This window comes from Sylvia atricapilla, chromosome 23 (genome assembly GCF_009819655.1).
Source record: "Sylvia atricapilla isolate bSylAtr1 chromosome 23, bSylAtr1.pri, whole genome shotgun sequence".
Classification (NCBI taxonomy): domain Eukaryota; kingdom Metazoa; phylum Chordata; class Aves; order Passeriformes; family Sylviidae; genus Sylvia; species Sylvia atricapilla.
In genome coordinates, this window is record NC_089162.1 from 1666954 (window position 1) to 1686399 (window position 19446).

At 56.7% G+C, this 19446-nt stretch overlaps 4 protein-coding genes across 4 annotated transcripts; 3 read left to right on the forward strand and 1 right to left on the reverse strand.

The window, feature by feature from the left end:
- The first annotated feature begins 435 nt into the window (after window positions 1-435).
- On the forward strand, window positions 436-4054 carry PANX3 (pannexin 3). The gene is given in 6 exon segments (XM_066334603.1): window positions 436-601; window positions 603-1089; window positions 1751-1893; window positions 1994-2208; window positions 2315-2979; window positions 3782-4054. Coding segments are annotated over 6 exon segments (1605 nt in total). The 5' UTR covers window positions 436-568; the 3' UTR covers window positions 3844-4054.
- A 100-nt stretch (window positions 4055-4154) lies between these two features.
- On the reverse strand, window positions 4155-9700 carry SIAE (sialic acid acetylesterase). The gene is made up of 10 exons (XM_066334615.1): window positions 9633-9700; window positions 7909-8070; window positions 6693-6856; window positions 6473-6611; window positions 6204-6387; window positions 5806-5915; window positions 5588-5721; window positions 5264-5418; window positions 4990-5185; window positions 4155-4914 (listed from the first exon to the last, which is right to left on the reverse strand). The coding sequence occupies exons 2-10, from the start codon at window positions 8063-8065 to the stop codon at window positions 4633-4635; spliced, it is 1521 nt and encodes a 506-aa protein (XP_066190712.1). The 5' UTR covers window positions 8066-8070; window positions 9633-9700; the 3' UTR covers window positions 4155-4632.
- A 555-nt stretch (window positions 9701-10255) lies between these two features.
- Window positions 10256-11228, forward strand: SPA17 (sperm autoantigenic protein 17). Its single transcript, XM_066334851.1, has 2 exons — window positions 10256-10416; window positions 10788-11228. Exons 1-2 carry the CDS (start codon window positions 10263-10265, stop codon window positions 10916-10918), a joined length of 285 nt encoding a protein of 94 aa, XP_066190948.1. The 5' UTR covers window positions 10256-10262; the 3' UTR covers window positions 10919-11228.
- A 3083-nt stretch (window positions 11229-14311) lies between these two features.
- On the forward strand, window positions 14312-19247 carry NRGN (neurogranin). Its single transcript, XM_066334852.1, has 3 exons — window positions 14312-14490; window positions 16867-17073; window positions 19047-19247. Exons 1-2 carry the CDS (start codon window positions 14476-14478, stop codon window positions 17071-17073), a joined length of 222 nt encoding a protein of 73 aa, XP_066190949.1. The 5' UTR covers window positions 14312-14475; the 3' UTR covers window positions 19047-19247.
- Window positions 19248-19446: the final 199 nt, after the last annotated feature.

Here is a 19446-nt window from a genome sequence, read left to right on the forward strand (position 1 = left end):
GTGCAATTTGGCAGTGGCTGTGCTATTTTTTTTGCTGTGTTGAGAGACTGCACAGAGAGTTTCTTGGCTTAGCTGGGCTGAGCTGCTCTGAGACTGCCCCTGCTCTGTGCTGCCAGCAGCACTGATGTGGGTTTCTCAGCTTTGTGCTGCTGCGAAACTGTTCTGTTCCACTGCTTCTTCAGTTACTCTATCCCTTATTTCTAGAACCCCTTATTGAGATCGTTTGCCCCTGGGAGCTTTCTTTGGAAGCAGATTCTTCCCCCTGTGCCCTTAGAGGCAGGCAAGAGGTGGGATTGATGATCTGGGGAATTGCAGCTGATGTTCTGCCTCAAAATTATCTCATTTGGTGTCTCCTGACCTGTCTGAGGAGTTTGAGGCTGGGCAGCAGAATGTTCTCTGGCCCCTCTGGCTGTTTCGGGTGCTAGAAAGGGCTTTTTGTACCCTGTGAGGCCACGGTGTATCTGGCTGGGGCTTCTTGCTGTGGGAAGGCTCAGTCCCCTGGCTCCGTGCTGAAAATAGCTGGGGACCCCCATGCCCTCGGGCCACAGCGCCAGAAACCTGTTGGCTGATGAGAGAGGGACATAAAACCACGGGGAGCCGGCAGCGGCTGTGGCCGGGCAGGAACGCTGCCCTGCAGGAATGCTGCCGGGGAGGAAAGCTGCCTTCCCAGCCTGCTGCCTTCCCAGCTCACTGCTGCGGCTGCTGGGGTGGGTTTTTCTATTTCTATTTGTGAAAAGGTTTCCCCTGTAATTACGAGGCGATTTAACGCCCTGTCTGAGCTGTCGTTCACAGCTGCCGGACACAGCGCTCAGCAGGCGCTCAGCAGGGACTTCTCAGCCCGGCAAAGTCACTTCTTGAGCCAGTCACACTTCAGGCAGCCCTCGCTGGTGTCCCATCCTCACTTCAAAATGTCCCTCTCACACACGGCTGCTGAGTACATGCTCTCTGATGCTCTGCTCCCGGATGCCAGCAGTTCCCGAGCCAAGGGCTTGCGGCTGGAGCTGCCGAGCGATCGCCTGCTGAAGTTTGTCACCGTGGGGCTGCCCCTCTTCCTCGTCTCGCTGGCTTTCGCCCGGGAGTTCTCTGCTGGTGAGTTGCAGCTTTTCCAATGTGCTCTTCGGGTCGTGGGCAATCACCAGTGGTGGTTTGGTTGTTGTGGCAAACCCCCTTGTATTCTTGATGGTGTCATGATCCAAAGCGGAACAGCCTGAAGTCTGGTTTTAGGAGCTGTTCTGCCTCATGGGTGTTTATTGATTGTTTTTAATGGATCATAATTGACTGGGAGAGCCTGGGAACAGCTGGGCTAACCCTAGGAGCAGCAGTGAGTCAATGCCCAGCATCAGTTGCTTGTGCCCAGCACCTTTGGGTGCCACGGGCTTGTTTCCAAGGAGGAAGAGGAGGAGGAGGGTGCCAACAGCATGGATGCATTGTGACCTCAGGCTAAATCTGGGCTCGGCCAACATCCAGCTGCTCTCCCTGAGGATTTGGTTTTACTCCAGTTTCTGACTGGTCAGGCTATAATTCCCTACACTGTGTACACACCACTACACACAAAGGGTTTATGTTTGGGAAGAGATGGAAAAGTCCCCGCTAGAAAAACAGCAGCTCCAAAATGACCATGGAAAAGGCTTTTTTTGATTCAAAGCAATGCCCAAGATGTAATTACCCTCCTGTAAGGCACTGGCTTGTGGCTTTGGAGTGTTCCTCCACCCTCTATGCCTGAGGTTTGCTCTCCTCCTCCTCACCCCAGGCTCCCAGATCAGCTGCTTCTCTCCCACCAACTTCACGGGGAAGCAGTCCGCCTACACTGACACGGCTTGCTGGGACTCCCTCATCCACCATGGCTTCGACGCCGAGGGACGTGCCATCACCAAGTCCCTCTGGGCTCTCAAGGTAGGGTCAAAATCACGTCTGGGTGCTCCTGCATCCCATCTGCGTGTCCACAGCAAGAGCAACTCCACATCCTAAATGACCATTTGTCTTCCTTGCCCAGGTCTTCCCCTACTCGCTGCTGGTGGTGGCGGTGCTGATGTACCTGCCGTACCTGCTGTGGCGTTACGCTGCTGCCCCGGCCCTGCACTGTGACCTCCTCTTCATCATCGATGAGCTGGATAAATCCTACAACCGCTCCGTACGCCTGGTGCAGCACATGAGGAAGATCCAGCAGGCCAGTGCCGAGCCAGAGCAGTTCTGGGAAGAGTACGAGAGGTGAGGCCAGGCCAGGTCACCGTGGCCATTGGAGTCCCTCCATGTGGCATTGTGGCTGCACCCAGCATGGGTAGCTCTCACTCCCTCTGTATCACTTCACCCCCAGGGCCCGCCGGGAGAGGTATTTTGAGTTCCCATTGCTGGAGCGGTACCTGACCTGCAAGCAGCACTCCCATGCCCTGGTGTTCATCTACATCCTGCGGAACCTGCTGCTGCTCCTGTTCCTGGCTGCCACCTGCCTCTACCTGGTCTTTCTCCACCTTAACATCTTCTTCCAGGATGAGTTCAGCTGCTCCATCAAAACTGGGCTGCTCCAAGCAGAGCCACATATCCCCTCGCTCATCCCTTGCAAGCTGGTCTTCTTCTCCGTGTTCCAGATCATCAGTGTCGCAGTTGGCAGTGTCTATGTCCTCCTCATCCCCGTTGTCATCTACAACGCCCTGCAGCTCTGCCAGTGGGACAAGGGGCTGCTCTCTGTCTATGAGATGCTGCCTGCCTTCGACCTGCTCAGTCGCAGGATGCTCACCTGCCCCCTCAACGACCTCAACATCATCCTTCTCTTCCTCCGTGCCAACATCTCTGAGCTGACCTCCTTCAGCCGCCTCAATGCCGTCAGTGCCCTCAGGGAAGTCACTGCCAACAAGGAGGACATTGATACTGTCATCGATTTCATGACGCTGCTGGCGGGGCTGGAGACCACCAAGCCCAAACACCAAGCTTGCAGCCCTGAGGCTGAAGGCAGTACAGCCCTCTCCAACGGTGCAGCCATAGGTAGGCTTTTCGGGTAGAAGCTTCTTCCCTCTTCTCTTGGCTCCCACACTACAGGATCTCACCCTCGAAATGTGGCTGGACCACCCAAAATCCTTTGCCAAGACCTTAAGGTGTTTGGAGCATAGCTGGAGGTCACTGTGAGGACTGACAAATCCTGAAAGGGGTTCTGGCATCCAGAATGTGATGTTACTGCGATCCAAGGTGTGGGCAGGGGTTGCTATAGGAACAGCAAGCCAAGAGATTGCTGCTTAAATCCAAGCTCTGGGCAAACTGCAGGGCTGGGAGGGTCCCTGTTTTTGGAAGCTCATCCTGCTGGGAGTGGGGTGGGGAGTTTTAAATCCTGGGAGGCTGATGCCAAGGATGCCATGCCCGCCCCCTTCTCCCGTTCACATGGCACTGGTAGGCACAGTGGGGCTGTGTGGGGAGATGGAGATGGGTTCCAAGATAGAGCTGCATTCCCACGACCTGCCCTGCTCCCTCTCCCACATGCTTTGGGTTTTGGGGAGCTGGATGCCTCCTTTGGGACCCCTGGTGCCCATGGCAAGTGGTCTGCAGGCTGTGTGAGACAGCCCAGCCCCACAGATAGAAGCTGAGAGGCCTGGGCTTCATTCCTGGCCCTGAACACAGTCTGAATTATGGTTTAAAAAATCCAGACTGAGCTGGATTCTGCATTCTCATTACCATGGCAACCCAGGGCCAGCACAGCTGGCTCCTGGGCTAGTTACTCAGTGCTGGAAAAAGCCCAGATCCTAGTCTGCCATTGCCCAGCTAATTAACTGCCTGCTCTCCCCTCCTTGTCTAGAACCAAAGCCTGGAGTGGAAATGACGGGAAAAGCCTCACGAGACTCACTTGGCTCTGCCTGACCCAGAAGCAGGCAGCAGGAAGGGATGCCGTGATCCCAGGATCCACTTTTCTGACACAGCTGTCCTGCAGCAGCCTGGCTGAACCCACCTGCGCTTCCTGCACCTGGCCTTTCCCTTCTTATGTACATTTGTCCAGCAAAAAAGGGTTAAACAATCCATGTTTTGTGCAGAACCTCGCGGGTCTCTTAAGTGCTGGGTGCCACACTTTGCCTCTTCCACACAAATTTCCCTGCTGTTATGGCAAGAGGTGGGGCATGGAGGATTACCAATGCTCCTCTGAAGGAATAAAAAGATCCAGGAATAAAATGAGGTGGTTTATTAACTGTTTATTATGAGAGGTGGAAGGTACTCGCAGCCCTCCACAGCTCCCTGTCCCAGTCCAGCGTTAGTGTTTGGCTGTGTTTTTATGGCAGAGCTCCTCTCTTCCCCTCTCCACCCTGCAGCTGGGAGTTGATCCCTGAATCCTGATACCCTGGGCATCAGCAGTCTGTGCCCAGAGAAATGGGGAGTCTGGGGGGCCACGACTAGCTCCATGAGCAAGGGAAGAGCACTGAGGGTTCAGCTCCCATTGGTGTGTCTTTCTGCTTCTCCTTACATAATTTTTCATATATTTAATTGTAAATTCTTTTTCCCCTTCCCCCACCCCGTAGCCTCGGCTTGAGTCCACAGAGGAGCTGAAAAGTTGTTTAATTAATAAGGTGCTAATGCAGCCTCTGATTCCCTGGCTTGGGAAGGGACAGTGCCAGGAGCCATGAGTGCTTTGCCAGAGGCCTGAGCTCCCTCTCCTCCCTAATTCAGAGGGAACCTGGAGCCGGGGAGGAGCAGCAGCTCCCTGCCTCCAGCAGCGTTCCCTGCAGGGAGGGTGTCCAGCAGGAAGGGAGGTGCAGGCAGCCCCTGGGGGTTGTAGAGGGGGCAGGCCTGGTACTCACAGGGCCACTCGGCCCAGGCATAGCGCAGGCCCAGCACCAGCGTCCTGCAGCCACTCAGGGCCAGTGTCACCGTGTGGGACCCCACTGCCACCACTGGTGCTGGCAGCCACTGGCATTGAGATGCCTGGCTGGAGCAGCACACCTGGGGAGGGGAGAGACACACATCAGTGCTGCTTTCCCTTTCGCAGCTCTTTGGAGAGGATATCCCACTCCTCACCTCAAATGCCTGTGCATCCCTCTGACGGCAGATGAGCTCCTGGCTGTAAGTGACATTCAACAGCCCCCTGGTCACCTCCAGGATAGCACGGGTGGGATATGGTCCCTGGAACACAAGGTCCTTGTCCCCATACGCCACAGCCCTGGCACCCAGCAGCAGTCGGTGCGCCACATTCTGCTTGTCCCGGGGGTGGATACTGCCCAGGAAGAGGAGGAAGACGGGGCTGGTATCCAAAACCTCCATCCCTACACCCTCACCCCAGCCCAGGACCCACCTGCCATAGGGAGACTGCTCATCGCCCAAATCCATGGCTACAGCCATGAAAGTGTTGGGCATCCTGGCATTGGGAACAACCCCCAGGTCAGCTGTTTGGTGCCAGCGGAGCCGGGCAAAGCTGTCATCTGCACTCCGACGGCGGTAGGTGGACAGCTGCGAGGCACAGGGGAAACCGGGGAGTGGCTCAGATCCCAAAAGTGGCCACTGTGGTCCCTGCCTGGCATTTTTAGCACTTGGCAGGATGCATCCACGTGTTTACACCGTCCTCTCCCTGGGCATCCCTCCAGGACAACGGGGGTCCTTGCCTCTCATCTCCCCACACCTGCACGAAGCCAAAGGGGAGAAGTGGCTCTGTCTGTCCGGCTGATCCAGTGTGGAAGGCCCAGCGCCAGTCAGCGATGAGTGCAGGGAAAGTGCAGTTGTACTGGTCTGTGTTCAGGAAGGTATTGGCCTCACCTGTCCCCCAAAAAGGAGGGCTGGTGAGAGCTTGGTGGGACAGTGGGGCCTATTCCACCCTGGGGGATAGAAATGGGGGCTCACCCTGATACCAAGCCACACCCCGCAGGGTCATGTTGAGCAGTGGGTGGATCATGGCGTTCCAGAGCACGGAGGGCACTTGTGGGCCAGAGAGATGCTGATGTGGGGAGGTGCTGGAAGACAAAGCTAGGTTTAAGGGGGGTACAAAGCACAAGGCAGGCTTTAAGTTAAAGCAAGCACCATGCCAAAGGGAGATCTGGGATCCCTCCCTTCCCCCTTTACCCACCCAGATATGCCTTATGCTCTTGGTGTGAGAGAGGTTTTTACCCACAGAGTGCATAATGATACAGAGAGGGTGCTGTAAGGCTCCAGGAGAGGAGGTGGAGTGGGAAGGGATGAAGATACTCCCCAAAAGCAGTGTGGCACGGGTCAGGAGGTGTTTCCACAGCACCTTCTCTCACCTCCCTGTGTCCTCTGGGAGCCCACATGCCTGCAGAACCCGGCGGGAGGACCAGGCCTCGATGGGGGTGCCTCCCCAGGCCACCTCCACCAGCCCGATGAGGGACCCCAGAGCCTCATACAGGGAGCGCCCCAACAGCCAGCACACAGCCGAGAAGTAGGTGAAATTCCCGTGGCCCAGGTTTTCTGCTCAAGAAACAGCAGGCTGCAAAGGGAAACAGTGGGCAAAAAGCCATTTCCAAGCTCTATTTTAGAGGCACCTCGCACTCACCAGCCGTTGGAATTGACCATGGCAGGTCAATCTGCTCCAGGTCCTCCAGCTCCACATCAGAGCGGGCAGGCGCCGCAGCAAAGATACGGACGTAGGGATAGTGAGCAGCAGCAGCCAGCTCCTGGCTAGCATTGGCCACCTAAAGAAGGGCCAGGAGCATGCAAGGTGCTTCCCTGCCTGATCCCTACCTGGTGCCCCCTAAGGTGCTGTGGGGCCTTACCTGCAGGACTGTCATTACCATGTTGCTCTGCCCACTGCAAAGCCACACATCTCCGAAGTAGATGTCCCGCAGTGTCACATTCTCCAAGCCCTGCTCAGCTGTCAGTGCGTAGGGACCGCCCTGATCCATTGGGTCCAGGACAGCTGTCCAAGTCCCAGAAGGTCCTGGAGGAAGAGGATGGTGCTTATCTTCCACCACTCTTTTGAAGGCCTCAAGACCTTCACCAGGATGTTGGATGAACACCCAACAACCAGTGAAGAAGGACAGGCAAAAGGAAAAAGCTTCCCCACCACAGAGGTTGGGGAAGTGGATTTCAGAAGCTCTCTGGCATCAGAGGGACCTTCCTCCTGCAGGAATTTAGGGGTTAAAAAAGAAAACCTGGAAAACAAATGTGTGTCAGAGCAAAAGTTGCTGGGAGGAACTGGGATTACAGGAGCAGCTTGGTGTGTGTGACACTGAGATGTCTCCAGCTAATTTTAGAGGTGCCAAATCAAAGCGTAAAGATATTCTGCTGGAGTTGAGCGTGGATTTTCTGGCTGGATCCTGCAGATCTCCTGGACTGCTGCTCTCCCACAAGACACCTCCAGGCTCTTCATCTCATGGACATGCCCTGGGGCAGCACTTTTACCTTCCAAAGGTAATGAGCTCCCTCCCAACTCTTCAAGCAGAGATGTAGCTGGGATTGGAGGTGCCCCTGACCCCTCCCAGCTCCAGGAAGGCTCTGCTTGCACAGACAACATCCTTCAGGGCTTAGAGATCCCACAGGATCCTTCAAAGTGGCACAGATCAAAACAGAAGCTGGGAGTGCTCTGGAGATTCCTCAGACCTGGTTTAGAGAGGAAGAGAAGCTAAACTCCCCTTCTCCCCTCCACAGCCTCATCGCTTGGCTCCAGCCTGTGCGGTGCCACCCACTCCAGCAGCAGCTCGGCTCCTGCTGGGCGCCCACAGGATCCACTGCTGGGAACCAAAGTGAGCAAAGGCTGGTGCTGCTGGGGAGGGGAATGGCTGAACCCCCCCAGGTCTCCTGGAGAGGGAAAAGCATGAGCTGGAGATGTCATCAGCACCTCTGCAGCACCAGGGCAGCAGTGTGACAAACACAGCAGTGATGCCAAACCCTGTCTCACCCCACCATCAGCTCTGATTTGGGCTCAGAAAAGTTCCTTGGCCACCAAAAACATCAGCCCTGGTTTCTAGTGAAAAGGTCAGTGGGACCAACCTTTAACTTGTGCTGTTTTCTCCATGATGAGGCCACTGGGCCCAGAGAGAGTCACGGTCACCATGGCCCCCAGCTCCCCGTGGCCCCACACCACGGCCCCTGACGGCTTCTTCTGCAGCACCATGTGGTCACCATAGTAGGAGGCAAAGCTGAGCATTCTCCCTGGAATCAGCAAACAGTGCAAGTATCAGCTCTGAGAGAAAAATACCCTCAGCATGGGCGCTAACCCCCTCTTAAATACAGATTATTTGAGATCCCACTTAATTTACAGCTTCTTGGTCAGCTTTAAGGCGGTTAAAATCACCACAGAGCTGAGGAAGAGGCAAAGTTTAAAGTCCACAAGAGGGAATTCACTTCCCAAAGAACAGGGAGCATATTACATCTTGCATTACATGGATTTGGATACAGATTTTGGTAAAAAATCCTTTAATAACAGCATTGAAGTGTCTCCTCCAGCCCAGCCTTGCTAATGAATGTTCTGATGTATTTTTTCCTTGGAAAAAATCTTGTCAAGGGGAGGGATGGAAAACATTGGGTGTGCAGCATTGGCAAAGGCACCCTCAGTGGGTACAGAAGCAGAAGGCTCAGCCCTGGCACCCCCAAAAGCCCCATTTTTGCAGTGTGAAAAGAAAATCATGTTTGAAAAGGGGTACAGGAGCAATGTGTGAGGGATGATCTGGGCAGAGAACCCCAGTGACCAAAACAGAGCTCATGGAGCCTCATCTTGCCGCAGCCCATCCTAGGCTGGGTTTTAGGAAGGAAAGGAACGACGTCCTCGGCCCCTCAGGAGTCAGCTGCATCGCTGGTCCCACTGCCTCATGCCATGAGGCTCTGGGAGTTATATAAAAAACAAGTCGGAGGAGAAAAAAAAAAAAAAATTAAAACTGAGACGCCAGGGAAGAGTGGAGGCTATAAAAAGCAGCTGGGAGGAGGGAAGAGAAGAAGAAGGGAGGAGGGAAGGGAGGAGAGCCCACGAGACACCACCAAGGAGCCGCATGCGGCTCCCACCTTACGTAAAGCATCGTCCCACGGCAGCAGTGCTGGGCCAAGGGCGCTGGGGAGGGGCTGGGGGTGTGAAGGCTGTTGGAGAAGGGCTGGGGGTGTGAAGGGTATCAAAGTGGGACTCAGAGCATGAGAAGGGCATTGAACTGAGGCTTGGGGGGATGCCACGGGTGTCAATGTGGGATTCAGGGTGTACAGAGGGCTTCAAACTGGGGCTCTGGGAGTGCTGAGGGCATAGAAGCAGAGCTTGGGGGTGCAAAGAGTGTGAAAGACAGGTGAGGGGTAACAAGGGCATCAAAACTGGGCTAAAGAGGATGCCAAAGGCATCAAAGTGAGGCTAGGAGCGCACCAAGGGCCCCAAAGTGGGGCTCAGAGTAGTGCCAATGGCACCAAAGAGGGTCTGGGGGTTCAAAGGGTATCAAAGTGGGGCTGGAGGGGTTTACGGGAGGTGCCAAGAGAGGCACCCGAAAAGCGGGGCTGAGGAAGTGCCAATGCACATACCAAGCTTGGAGTGTGCAAAGGGCACCAAATCAGGGCTTGGGAGGGCTTAGGGACTTTTTTGGGCATCGGAGCGGGGCTGCTGGGATGCCAAGGGTTCTGGCGGTGCCAACTGCCCCCAAGTGGGTCTCGGGAGGGTCCCAGGGGAGGCCCGCTCCCGGGCCTGGCTGCAGAGGGTGCCCGCGGGGCTGGGGGTCGGAGGTTGACCCGCCCCAGCCCTTTACCTGTCGCCGCCGGAGCCAGAGCCAGCAGCGCCAGCAGCGCCAGCAGCGCCAGCAGCGCCCACGCCGCCATCCTGAGGGGACAACGGGCTGCGAGGGCGCCGGGACCGCCGGTACTCCCCGGTACCCTCCGGTGCCCCCCGGTAGCCCCGCCCCGCCCGGGGCGCGGCCTGCGCGCGCTCCGCCCATGAGGGGAGGGGCGCGGTTGCCAAGCGACGGCGTCCGCACCACGGCCTGAGGCGCCGGCGCGGCCTGCGGCGGGTCTGACGGGAGAGGCCGAGGGGAAAGGCCGGGAGCGCGGGGCTGAGGGTTCGGGGCTGCGGGAGGAGAGCCGGGGCACACCGGGGAGGAGAGCCGGGGCACACCGGGGAGGAGAGCCGGGGCACACCGGGGAGGAGAGCCGCGGCCCCCCGCCCCGCTCACCCCGCCCAGGCCGGGCCCGCGCACGCGCAGAGAGAGGCGGCAGCGCGCGTGCGCGGCGGGCAGGGAGCCGGGCGCCCCCTAGCGGCGGCTTTGCCCACAGCAGACGTTGGGCCGCAGGTTCGAGTCCCGGCGCTGCCCGGTGGCACCGGGCACTGGGGGTTGTGGGTTATCTCGGCCTGTGCCGCTTCAAGAAGTATTGGAGAAGCGACCATGTCCATCGCCTACTCCAACACCAACATGAGGGTGCCGGCCGGCTTCCGGAACCTGCTGGGGGGGCTGGCGCGGGAAGTGCTGCGGGAGCAGCCCGCCAACGTGGTGGCCTTTGCTGCTCAGTACTTCCAAAAGCTGCTGGAGCAGAGAGAGGGTGAGTGGCCTCACCCAGCGCCCACCCTCACCCTGCCATCCCCTGCCCCACGCTGCGTTGCCTGCCCAGCCTGCTCTCTCTGCCCGTCACCAGGGCATCAGGCCTGCCCCACGTGTCCCTTGCCCAGGCTGTCAGTCCTGCCCCAGTGCCCACCATCTACAGCATCAGGTCTCTCCTCTGTGCTCATCACCCAATGCATCAAACCTGCCCCTTGTGTCCACTGCCCATGGCCTCGTGCCTTTCCCAAATGCCCACCACCTATGGCCACCAGCCCTTCCCTTTGTGCCATCGCCCACGATATTGTGCCTGTGCCCATCACCTGTAGTACTAGGTGCCCGTTGCATGTGGCATCAAGCCTCCTCCTTCCCCAGCTGGTGGCACTGACCCGGTGGCGTGGGGAGCAATGCTGGAGGACGACCGTCTCACCTGGCCCCCTTCCCAGGTAGGCTGCCCTCCACTCCAGGCCCCTCCAGAGAATCTGAGGTGCCAAAATCTGCATTGAGTCCTTCCTCCCACCCTGTCCCTGCCGCCCTTGTGCCACATCATCTAAATTTTCTTTCCTCTGGGACCTGAAGGAGGCCAAGGACATGGAGGAGGAGAGGTAGCACCAGGGGGAGCAGGTAGCACACAGAGCTCTGGATCACTGTGATCCCGCCTCAAAATGTGTGGAGAGGAGCCAAAGGGGAGCATGTCCCCATAACCCTTATGAACTGGGACACCTCTCTGGAGATGCAACCACAGCACTTGCCCCAAATCCCCCATTTCCCGCTGTCCAACCCCAAAACTAAAAAAAAACACCCTTGGTCCTCCCCTGGCTCCTGTCCTTTTCCCGTGGGTGGGCGTTACACCCCCATCCCACCCCTGCGGTGCTGTTTTAATGAGAAACTTTATTAACGAGGTCCCCTCCGTTATTAGCTCCGATCACCTGAGATTTCTCCCCGAAAAATCCTGGGTTTAGGGCTGAGCTGAGCACCAGATGATATTTTTAGCCTCTATATTTAGGCCCCTGCATCCCTGGAGGTTGGAAGAAACTTCATAACATCCCAGCGTGTAGAAATGATGTGACATTGCTCCTCTCCTACCCCCCTCTATAAGCTCCTCCATGAAATACCTCCACGGAGTTTTGGGGTGCACACAAGGGCCCCCCCAGTCCTGTTCCTACCTGTGAAATTCATATTTTCCCACACAGAGTGCTTTCAAAATCCCCCCCAAAAAGTGGGGTTTGCATCGAAGCCGGCTGCTTTATTTTTGGAGAGGACTGAACCCCCCCATCTCTACTCACCCCTTTTTTACCCCCTCTTTCCTGTTTTCCATCGCCATATGTGGTGCTCGCCCACGGCATGGGGCATGACAGCGGCTCCCCCGGGAAAAACAGGAAGGAGGGATGGGGAAAAAAAGCTGGCGGGGACCCCGTGCCGGGGCTGATGCCAACCAGCTACGCCTTGACCCCCCCCTCCAGCACCGCCTCGCCGGCTGCCGGCTCCTGCTTCGGCAGCCGGCAACACTGCCCGCCCAGGGCACCATTCCAGCATCCAATTCCTTTTACTTTTAAGGATTTTTTCCCCTTTATAAAAAAGACTTTTTAGCACCTCGGTGCCACCATCTCAAACCACGACGGCGGGATGTTCTCAGCGGGTCTCATCAGCTGCAATTCTTGTTCTGCCCTTCCAAAATCTGAGATGTTTCCTTGTAATCCGCATTTTGGAGGTGCTGGAGCACCTGAAAAAGCATCGTCCAGATGAAGGGGTCCAGGGAGGAAAAATGCTGAGCCTGGAACAGGCTCAAAACCCGCCATTAATGATTAGAAATGTTCTGGCATTTCGCGTCCCTCCTCCGCAGCCACAGCCTGCGGGAGACGGCGGCGCTCGGCGGCTGTGCCAGGACCTGGGTGCCACGGATGGAGCAGTTTTGGGGGATAATTGAGGGACTAATCCTAATTTGAGGGCTAACTTCTTAGATCCATGACGGATGAATCACCCCAAAAACCTTTCCCACTTAACTCGCCCAAAACACCCGGTCTTCTCTCAATGGAGCAGGTAGTGATGGATCTGGAGGGTCTAAAACCCAGGGGAAAAGATCTCTTCCTATGAAAAATCCCAGCAGAACTGCCAAGGCTTCTCCTGGAAGCTGGAGCAGGGTTTTCTGGAGCAGAGCTATTCCCATCCCGCTTTCCCCCCCCACCCTGGTGTGCTGGTGGGAAGAAGTGGCGGTGGAAAAGTGGCTCCAGTGGGGAGAGCTGGGTGCCAGTGGCTCACAGGGGAATTTGAGGGATGCTTGGGAGCATTTCCCAAGGGGCAGTTTGAGTGCCTGGCTGGTGCTGGAGCAGAGGTGACCTCCACCAACCTCCAAGTGTGGGTGAAGCAGTTAAGGGAGGTGGCAGTGGTGGGATGTGCCTGGGATGGGGTGGAGTGGGATGGGGAGTGGGGTGTGCGAGTGTCCTGGGGAGCTGAGGCGTCAGGGGACAAGAGGTGCCACCACCTGCACCCACCAGGAGTGGCTTTGGAGAAAGAGATGGAGATGGAACAAGGGAACAAGGATGGTGATACGGCAGGGGACAGGGCCAGGGATGAGGGGGATAATGGGAATGGGGACAGAGGTGATGTGGTTGAAGCTGGGAATGGGGGCAGGGATTGGCATTATGAAGAGGATGGGGGCAAGAAGTGGCGTGGGGATGGTGAGAGAGATGGGGACAGGGACAGTGGCAGGGATGGAGAAGGTGGTGGAGGTGATGGGGATGAGGTCAGGGATGGGGAGAGACAGGGCTGGTGGCAGCAGTGGGGACAGTGCCTATTCCACTGCCAGAAACAGTGATGTCAGTGGGACAGGGATGCTAATGGGGATGATGATGATGGTGGTGGTGGTGGTGGTGGCAAAGAGGAAGGTCAGTGCCACCAGGCCCCCAAGCAGGATGACCCCAGTGAGCAAACTTGGCCAGGGAGAGCCAGTGGGGCCCAACTGTGCAGACGGGTCGGGGGGTGCTGGCGTGCGCCTTGGGGGGGCCACACTGTGTTTTGGGGGCTGGCTGGAGCAGCTTAGGCGCGGAGCCCACGGGCGATTTATGCAGTTGCTTAGCAACTCCCAAACCCGGATTAGAGGCGAGCGAGGCAGGCGATGGGGGGGCTGTGGGCTGCAGCCCCCCGCATTGCCCTGGGGGTCCCTCCTGTTTCCCGGGGTGCCCCAGCTCATCCTGCCAGTCCCAGCACCTTGGCATGGTCCAGGGGCAGCGGCGGGGTCTGCAGGGAGCACCAAGGGCTGTGAAAGTGGCTGGGACTGCAGGTCTGGTCGGAGAACACCCCAAATGTGGGGGGGTCAGATAGTCCTGTGAGTGGGGAAGGGACCCCCAGACTGCAGAAGTTGAGCCCACTCCTCTGCTTGGAGCCTGCAGCTGAGCACATCAGCCTCGGGATTCTGTGGGTGCTCAGTGGGACGCTGTGTCCCACCATGCCCACCCTTCCTCACCATCTTCGTCCTTGCCATCCTCATCCTCACCCTTCTTCAGGACCAAGTCTTAAGTAGGTCAAGAAGGTTCCCCCCCCCCCCCCCGCAAGTCAACCAAGGGGGCAAAACCTGCCTCCAGCGTCACTGTGGGTCATGTATCCCCCCAAAAATGAACCCATTACCCCCATTTCCTATAGCTTTACCCCCCGAAAAACCCTCCACGCCGAAGGCAAGGCTCATCATATCTTGGCTCGCATCCTCTGCATGTGATGTTGTGTTCCACGAAACTCCAAGGCGAGCTGCCGGCTCCTTTAAATGTTAGGAGGGAGTTGGAGGCTGTGAAATAAAATTGGAGGAGGGAAAATAAAAAAATAAAAAAAAATTGGAGAAAAAAAAAAAAAAAAGAAGAGGAGAAAGGGAGGAAAAAAAAAAATAAGGCACCCCTCCTTCCCCCCCAAAAGCCTGGCAGGGGTGTCGGGCTGATAGGCTCGCCCGGAGGAAAGCGCATTACGTAGGCAAGCGGCTCCGCTCAACTTGCCACCTGCGCCGGGAGAGCTGCCGGGGAAGCGAGATCCTGCCGGAGCCCCTCGCCCGCCGCTGGCCGCCCACCCGCCCTCCGCCATGGACTGCTGCAATGTAGGTCCCCCTTCCCCCGATGCCCCCAGCACCCGCTGCCGCCTTTCATCCATCCTCGCTGCTCCGGGCTGGGGGCGGCCGGGGGGTTTGGGGTGGTGGGGGCGGGGGGTGCGATGGGGGCTGCAGCCACCAAGAGCTCGACCAACTCTGCGACCCCCCAGCGCTGCTGCAGCCCCCCAGGCCCTTCTTCCCCCCAGACCCCCCAAATGCCCACTCCTGCCTCACACCAGTTTGGAATCCATCCCACCGGGGCTACAGCACGGCCAGCATCCTGCACCCCACAGCCCACTGAGGAAAACCCCCCTGTCCTCGAATCCAGCTTTTATTTAGCTTTTTCTTCCCCCCACCGCACAATTGCTCTACAGGTGGGATCGGGGGTTGCATATGGATAAAGGGCTTAATTGGGGTTGCACCCCTCTCCCCTCACCCGAGGGTGAGCTCCCCTCCGTCTTGGCCAGCAGCCGGCTTAGGGAAAAAACCACATCCTTTTCGCCTTTCTCCCTGATCCCCTGACTTTTCCTGCCCCTTTCCTCCTTTTCCTCCCCCTTTCCCCTTTTTTTTTTCCCTTTTCGCCACTTTTTTCCCCCTGTTTTTCCCCCCTCTTGCTAAGACAGCAGCACAGGGAAAAGCCCCTATCTCTCCTCCTGGGCACCTCCAGAGAGGCAAAGCCCACCCTGGATATGGGATTTATCCTGCTTGGATATAGGATTTATCCTGCCTGGATATAGGATTTCTCTCTTATATATAGGACTTTTCCCCTCATATGTAGGATTTCTGAATATAGGATTTCTCCCCTAGATACAAGTTTTCATCGGCTGCATAGAGGTTTTCATCCCATGGATATGGTGTTTTTCTACTGGAAATAGGATTTCTCTTGTTCATATAGGATATGGCACCCTGTTTATTGATTTTCTCCCCTGAATATAGGATATCTCCCCTGGATATAGGATTTTTTTCTCCTAAGTATATATGTTTTTCCTAGCTATGTTTTCCTACATATGTACCTAATCCTACAGGATTTCTCAACTAGGATATAGGTTTCTGCCACCTGTATGTAGGATTTCTTCCCTGAATATAGGATTTCTCCCCTGGATATAGGAAATGCCCCCACATAGATAGATTTCCTCCACCTGTATATGGTATTTCTCAGCTGGATATAGGATTTCCTCTCTCCTAATATAGGATTTCTCTCTTGGATATAGGATTTCTTGCCTGGATATACGATATGCCCCTCCATGTATAGGTTTTCTCCCTTGACTGTAGGATTCCCTTTTCCAGATATAGTATTTCTTCCCTGGATATAGGTTTCTCCTACCTGTATGTAGGATTTCTGCCCTGGATATAGGTTGTTCTCCCCCACCTTTGCATATATAGGATTTCTCTCCTGAATATAAGCTTTCTTTCCTAGATATAGGATTTCCTTCCCCTGACTATAGGATTTCTCCCCTGGCTATAGGATTTCCAGCCCTGGCTATAACATTTCCACTCTGGACATATCATTTCCACCTTGGACCCGTCCTCACCTTTCACAATGGCAAAACAACCTGAGCAACTTTGTGGTGCTATGGCACGCTCCAACGGGATGAGCTTTCTCCTCCCCCAAATGTACAGCTTCCAAATAAACCCCTCAAAACTCCTTTAACTCCTTTCAGGTGCTCGTGGGGCAACACAAATGCTTCACCCTCACAGCTGCCAGCACTGGATCATCCAATGCCAGCTCATTTCCACCTCATTTCATTTTCCCATTTTTTTTTTTTTTCCGTTGAACTTGGTGCTGAGTCCAACTGCTCTGGTGGGATGTGGCAGGAGGGGAATAGGTTAGAGTGATTTGTCCTTGGTGGGGCTTTTCCTCCCTTCTGGCATCACTCCTTTCCCAAATTTCCTGGTGATTTCAGCCAAAGCCCTGAGGAGGGATGCAGGAGGATACAACAGGCTACGAGGGAAGGGGAAACTGAGGCATGACTGGCTCATTTTGTGCAGGATGGCCCCAGCTCCATGCCAAAAATACCCCCCAGAACCCATCCTCTGCTCCCATGGATTCTCCTCTTCCTGCATCATAACCCTGGCTGGAGTCTGGCTTCCTACAGCTGTGTGGTCCAGGATGGGATGTAGGGATGAGCAGGAGGTGAAGCATGTTCCCCTGCCTGCAGCTTTGGTTGCCATTTTTGGTTGCGAAGGACCCTGATTTTTAGCAAAACCTCTCATTTTTAGCGAAGGAGCCTAATTTTTAATGAGTAAACCTAATTTTTAGCAGCCCTCCTCCTAATTTTTTTAGAACAGGGGCTCATTTAAGACCTTCTTGAACGGATTAATTCGGGGAGGGGGCTGTGCTGTTTGAGGTCCCCCCAGCTGTAACCCTGCCCTTGCCACCGTCAGGAGGGAGCCTGCACAAAGCTGGACGAGGACATCCTGGACATCCCTTTGGACGATCCTGATGCCAACGCAGCAGCTGCCAAGATCCAGGCTAGTTTCCGTGGCCATATGACCCGCAAGAAGATCAAAGGGGGTGAGATTGATCGGAAAACCAAGGACGCCGAGTGCGCCAACAGCACCCGCGGCGGCGACCTCCGCAACGGCGACTAGGTACATCCCAAATCCCACTTCTTCCCCCCAAAACTGGGTCATTTCTATAAGGATGCTGCTCTGAGAGTCCTTTGGTGTGTTGATTTGGGATGGAGCATCCTTCCCCAAGCTGCTTTGGGATGGAGCGTTCTTCTCTGTGCAGATTTGGGATGGAGCAACCTTCCCTGCACAGATTTGGGGATGGAGCGTTCTTCCCGGCACAGATTTGGGATGGAACGTTCTTCCCTGTGCAGATTTGGGATGGAGCAACCTTCCCTGCACTGGTTCAGGGTGAAGAAGGGGTTTTTCCTCCCAGGAGATGGAAACACACAGGCAGGCAGCCCCTGCCTTGCCCTAATTTTGGGTGCGCGCCGTAGTAGTTGGGAAGGATGGGAAGTAGGATGGGAAGGCGCAGCCCTAGATTTGGATTGAATCTCTCCCTTAGCAACACCACCCCGAGCGCCTCGCCTCAGCACATGCTATTTTTAAAAGCCTGTGTCACAGTCTCCTGGCAGGAAAAGGTAAATTTAAAAAGCGCCCACGGTGCCGAGGCCGCGTGGCATTGGAGGCCGGGTGGTGGCTGCGCCGTGGCCGGGCCGTGCCCTGTGCCCTGCCGGTGCCGGGAGCGCGGGATGGCCCCGGATACCGGCACGGCGGGGTCGGGGGTGGCGGCGGGGAGGGCGTGCTGCCGGCTCGGCCACGTGAGTGTGGCGGGGCTGGTGGAGATGCAGCTGGGATTGAGACTGGGATGCAGTGAGGATGGAGTAGGAATGCAGTGGAGATTTACTAAAGATACGCTGGGGATGGACTGAAGATGCAGTGGGAATGCGGTGGGGAGGAAGAGAAGGATGCAGTGAGGATGCAGTGAGGATTCAACAAGGCTGCAGTGGGAAGGAAATGAGGATGTAGTGGGGATGGAACTGGAACTCAGCTGGGACACAGTGGGGATGAACTGAGGGTACAGTGGGAACAGAACTGAGATGTGGTGGGGAAGCGATGGGGATGCAGTGAGAATGCACTGCAGATTCAGTGAAAATGCAGTGAGCATGCACTGGGGATAGAGACGGAATTCAGTGGGGCTGGGATGAGAATTAACTGAGGATGCATTGGGGATTTGGTGAAGATCCGGTGAGGACAGTGTGGAAACACAGTAAGGCTGCAGTGAGGCTGCAAAGGAGATGCAGTGAGGATGTGGTGGGGCTGAACTAGGGATGCAGTGGGGAAGCAACAGGGATTCAGTGAGGATGCAATGGGAAGGAACTGAAGATGCAGTGGGGAAGCAATGGGGATTCAACAGGGCTGCAGTGAGGATTGAGCGAGGATGCACCAGGGCTGCACTGGGGCTGCAGTGAGGATGTCACAGGGCTGCAGTGGGGAGGGAACTGCCAAGTGCAAGTGCAGTGTAGCTTCTTAGGGCCCAGAGGTTCTTTTGGGATGCTTTGTTGGGGAGGCTGAGCAGGTTGGCAGCTGGGGAGCCAGGTTTCCTCCTTCTGCCATGGTGCTCTGCCTGGGGGGTGCAGGCAGGGGTCCCTCCCAGGTTCTTGGGCTGGGTGAGGGCAGAGTGTGGGCAGCAGTGGAGGCAGGACAAGGGTGCAGGCAGGGTGTGGGTGGGCTGCAAGTAGGGCACGGGCAGGGTGTGGGCAGGGGGAGGGCATGGAGAGGGTGCAGGGTGTGAGCGGGGTGCAGGCTGCAGGAGCAGCATGTGAGCAGGGTGCAGGGCACAGAGTGCAGACAGGGTACAGGCAGGGTGTGGGCACCGGCAGGGTGCAGTCAGGGCACAGGATGCAGACAGTGCTCAAGGCGCAGTCAGGGCACAGGATGCAGGGTACAGGCAGGGTGAAGGGTGCACGGTGCTGACGGCACAGGGTGCAGGCAGGCACAGAGTACAGAGAGGACTAAGGGTGCAGGCAGGCACAGAGTACAGGCAAGGCTCAGGGTGCAGGGTACAGGCAGGGCCAGGCCAGGCTGACCACTCGCTCTCTCCTTGCTTGCAGGGGCCACCAGCTGCTCACCGGACACCCCTCGCCACCGACCCCCTCCCGCCGCCGCCCGCCGAGGCCCAGGAGCCCCCGCTTCACCCCCTGTCCCCCGCATGCATCCCCCGGGGTTCCCCCACAGCCAGGCCCCGCCCCTGTCCCTGGCTGTCCCCACCCAGCCCAGACACCCCCAGCCCCAATAAACACCCCTGCCAGAGCCCCGGCCTGTCCTCGGTGCCTTTTGATGTCACTGGCAGAGCGGTGAGGTCACAGCGGGCTGGGGTGGGAGGGGTGTGGGGCAGGTGGGGCCCAGCAGTGATCTCCCATGTGTACGTGTGACATCGTACAGGCAACGTGTGACATCACTTGTGGGTGGGAGATGACTTGTGAGGTGCTGGCATGAGATGTGTGGTGATGT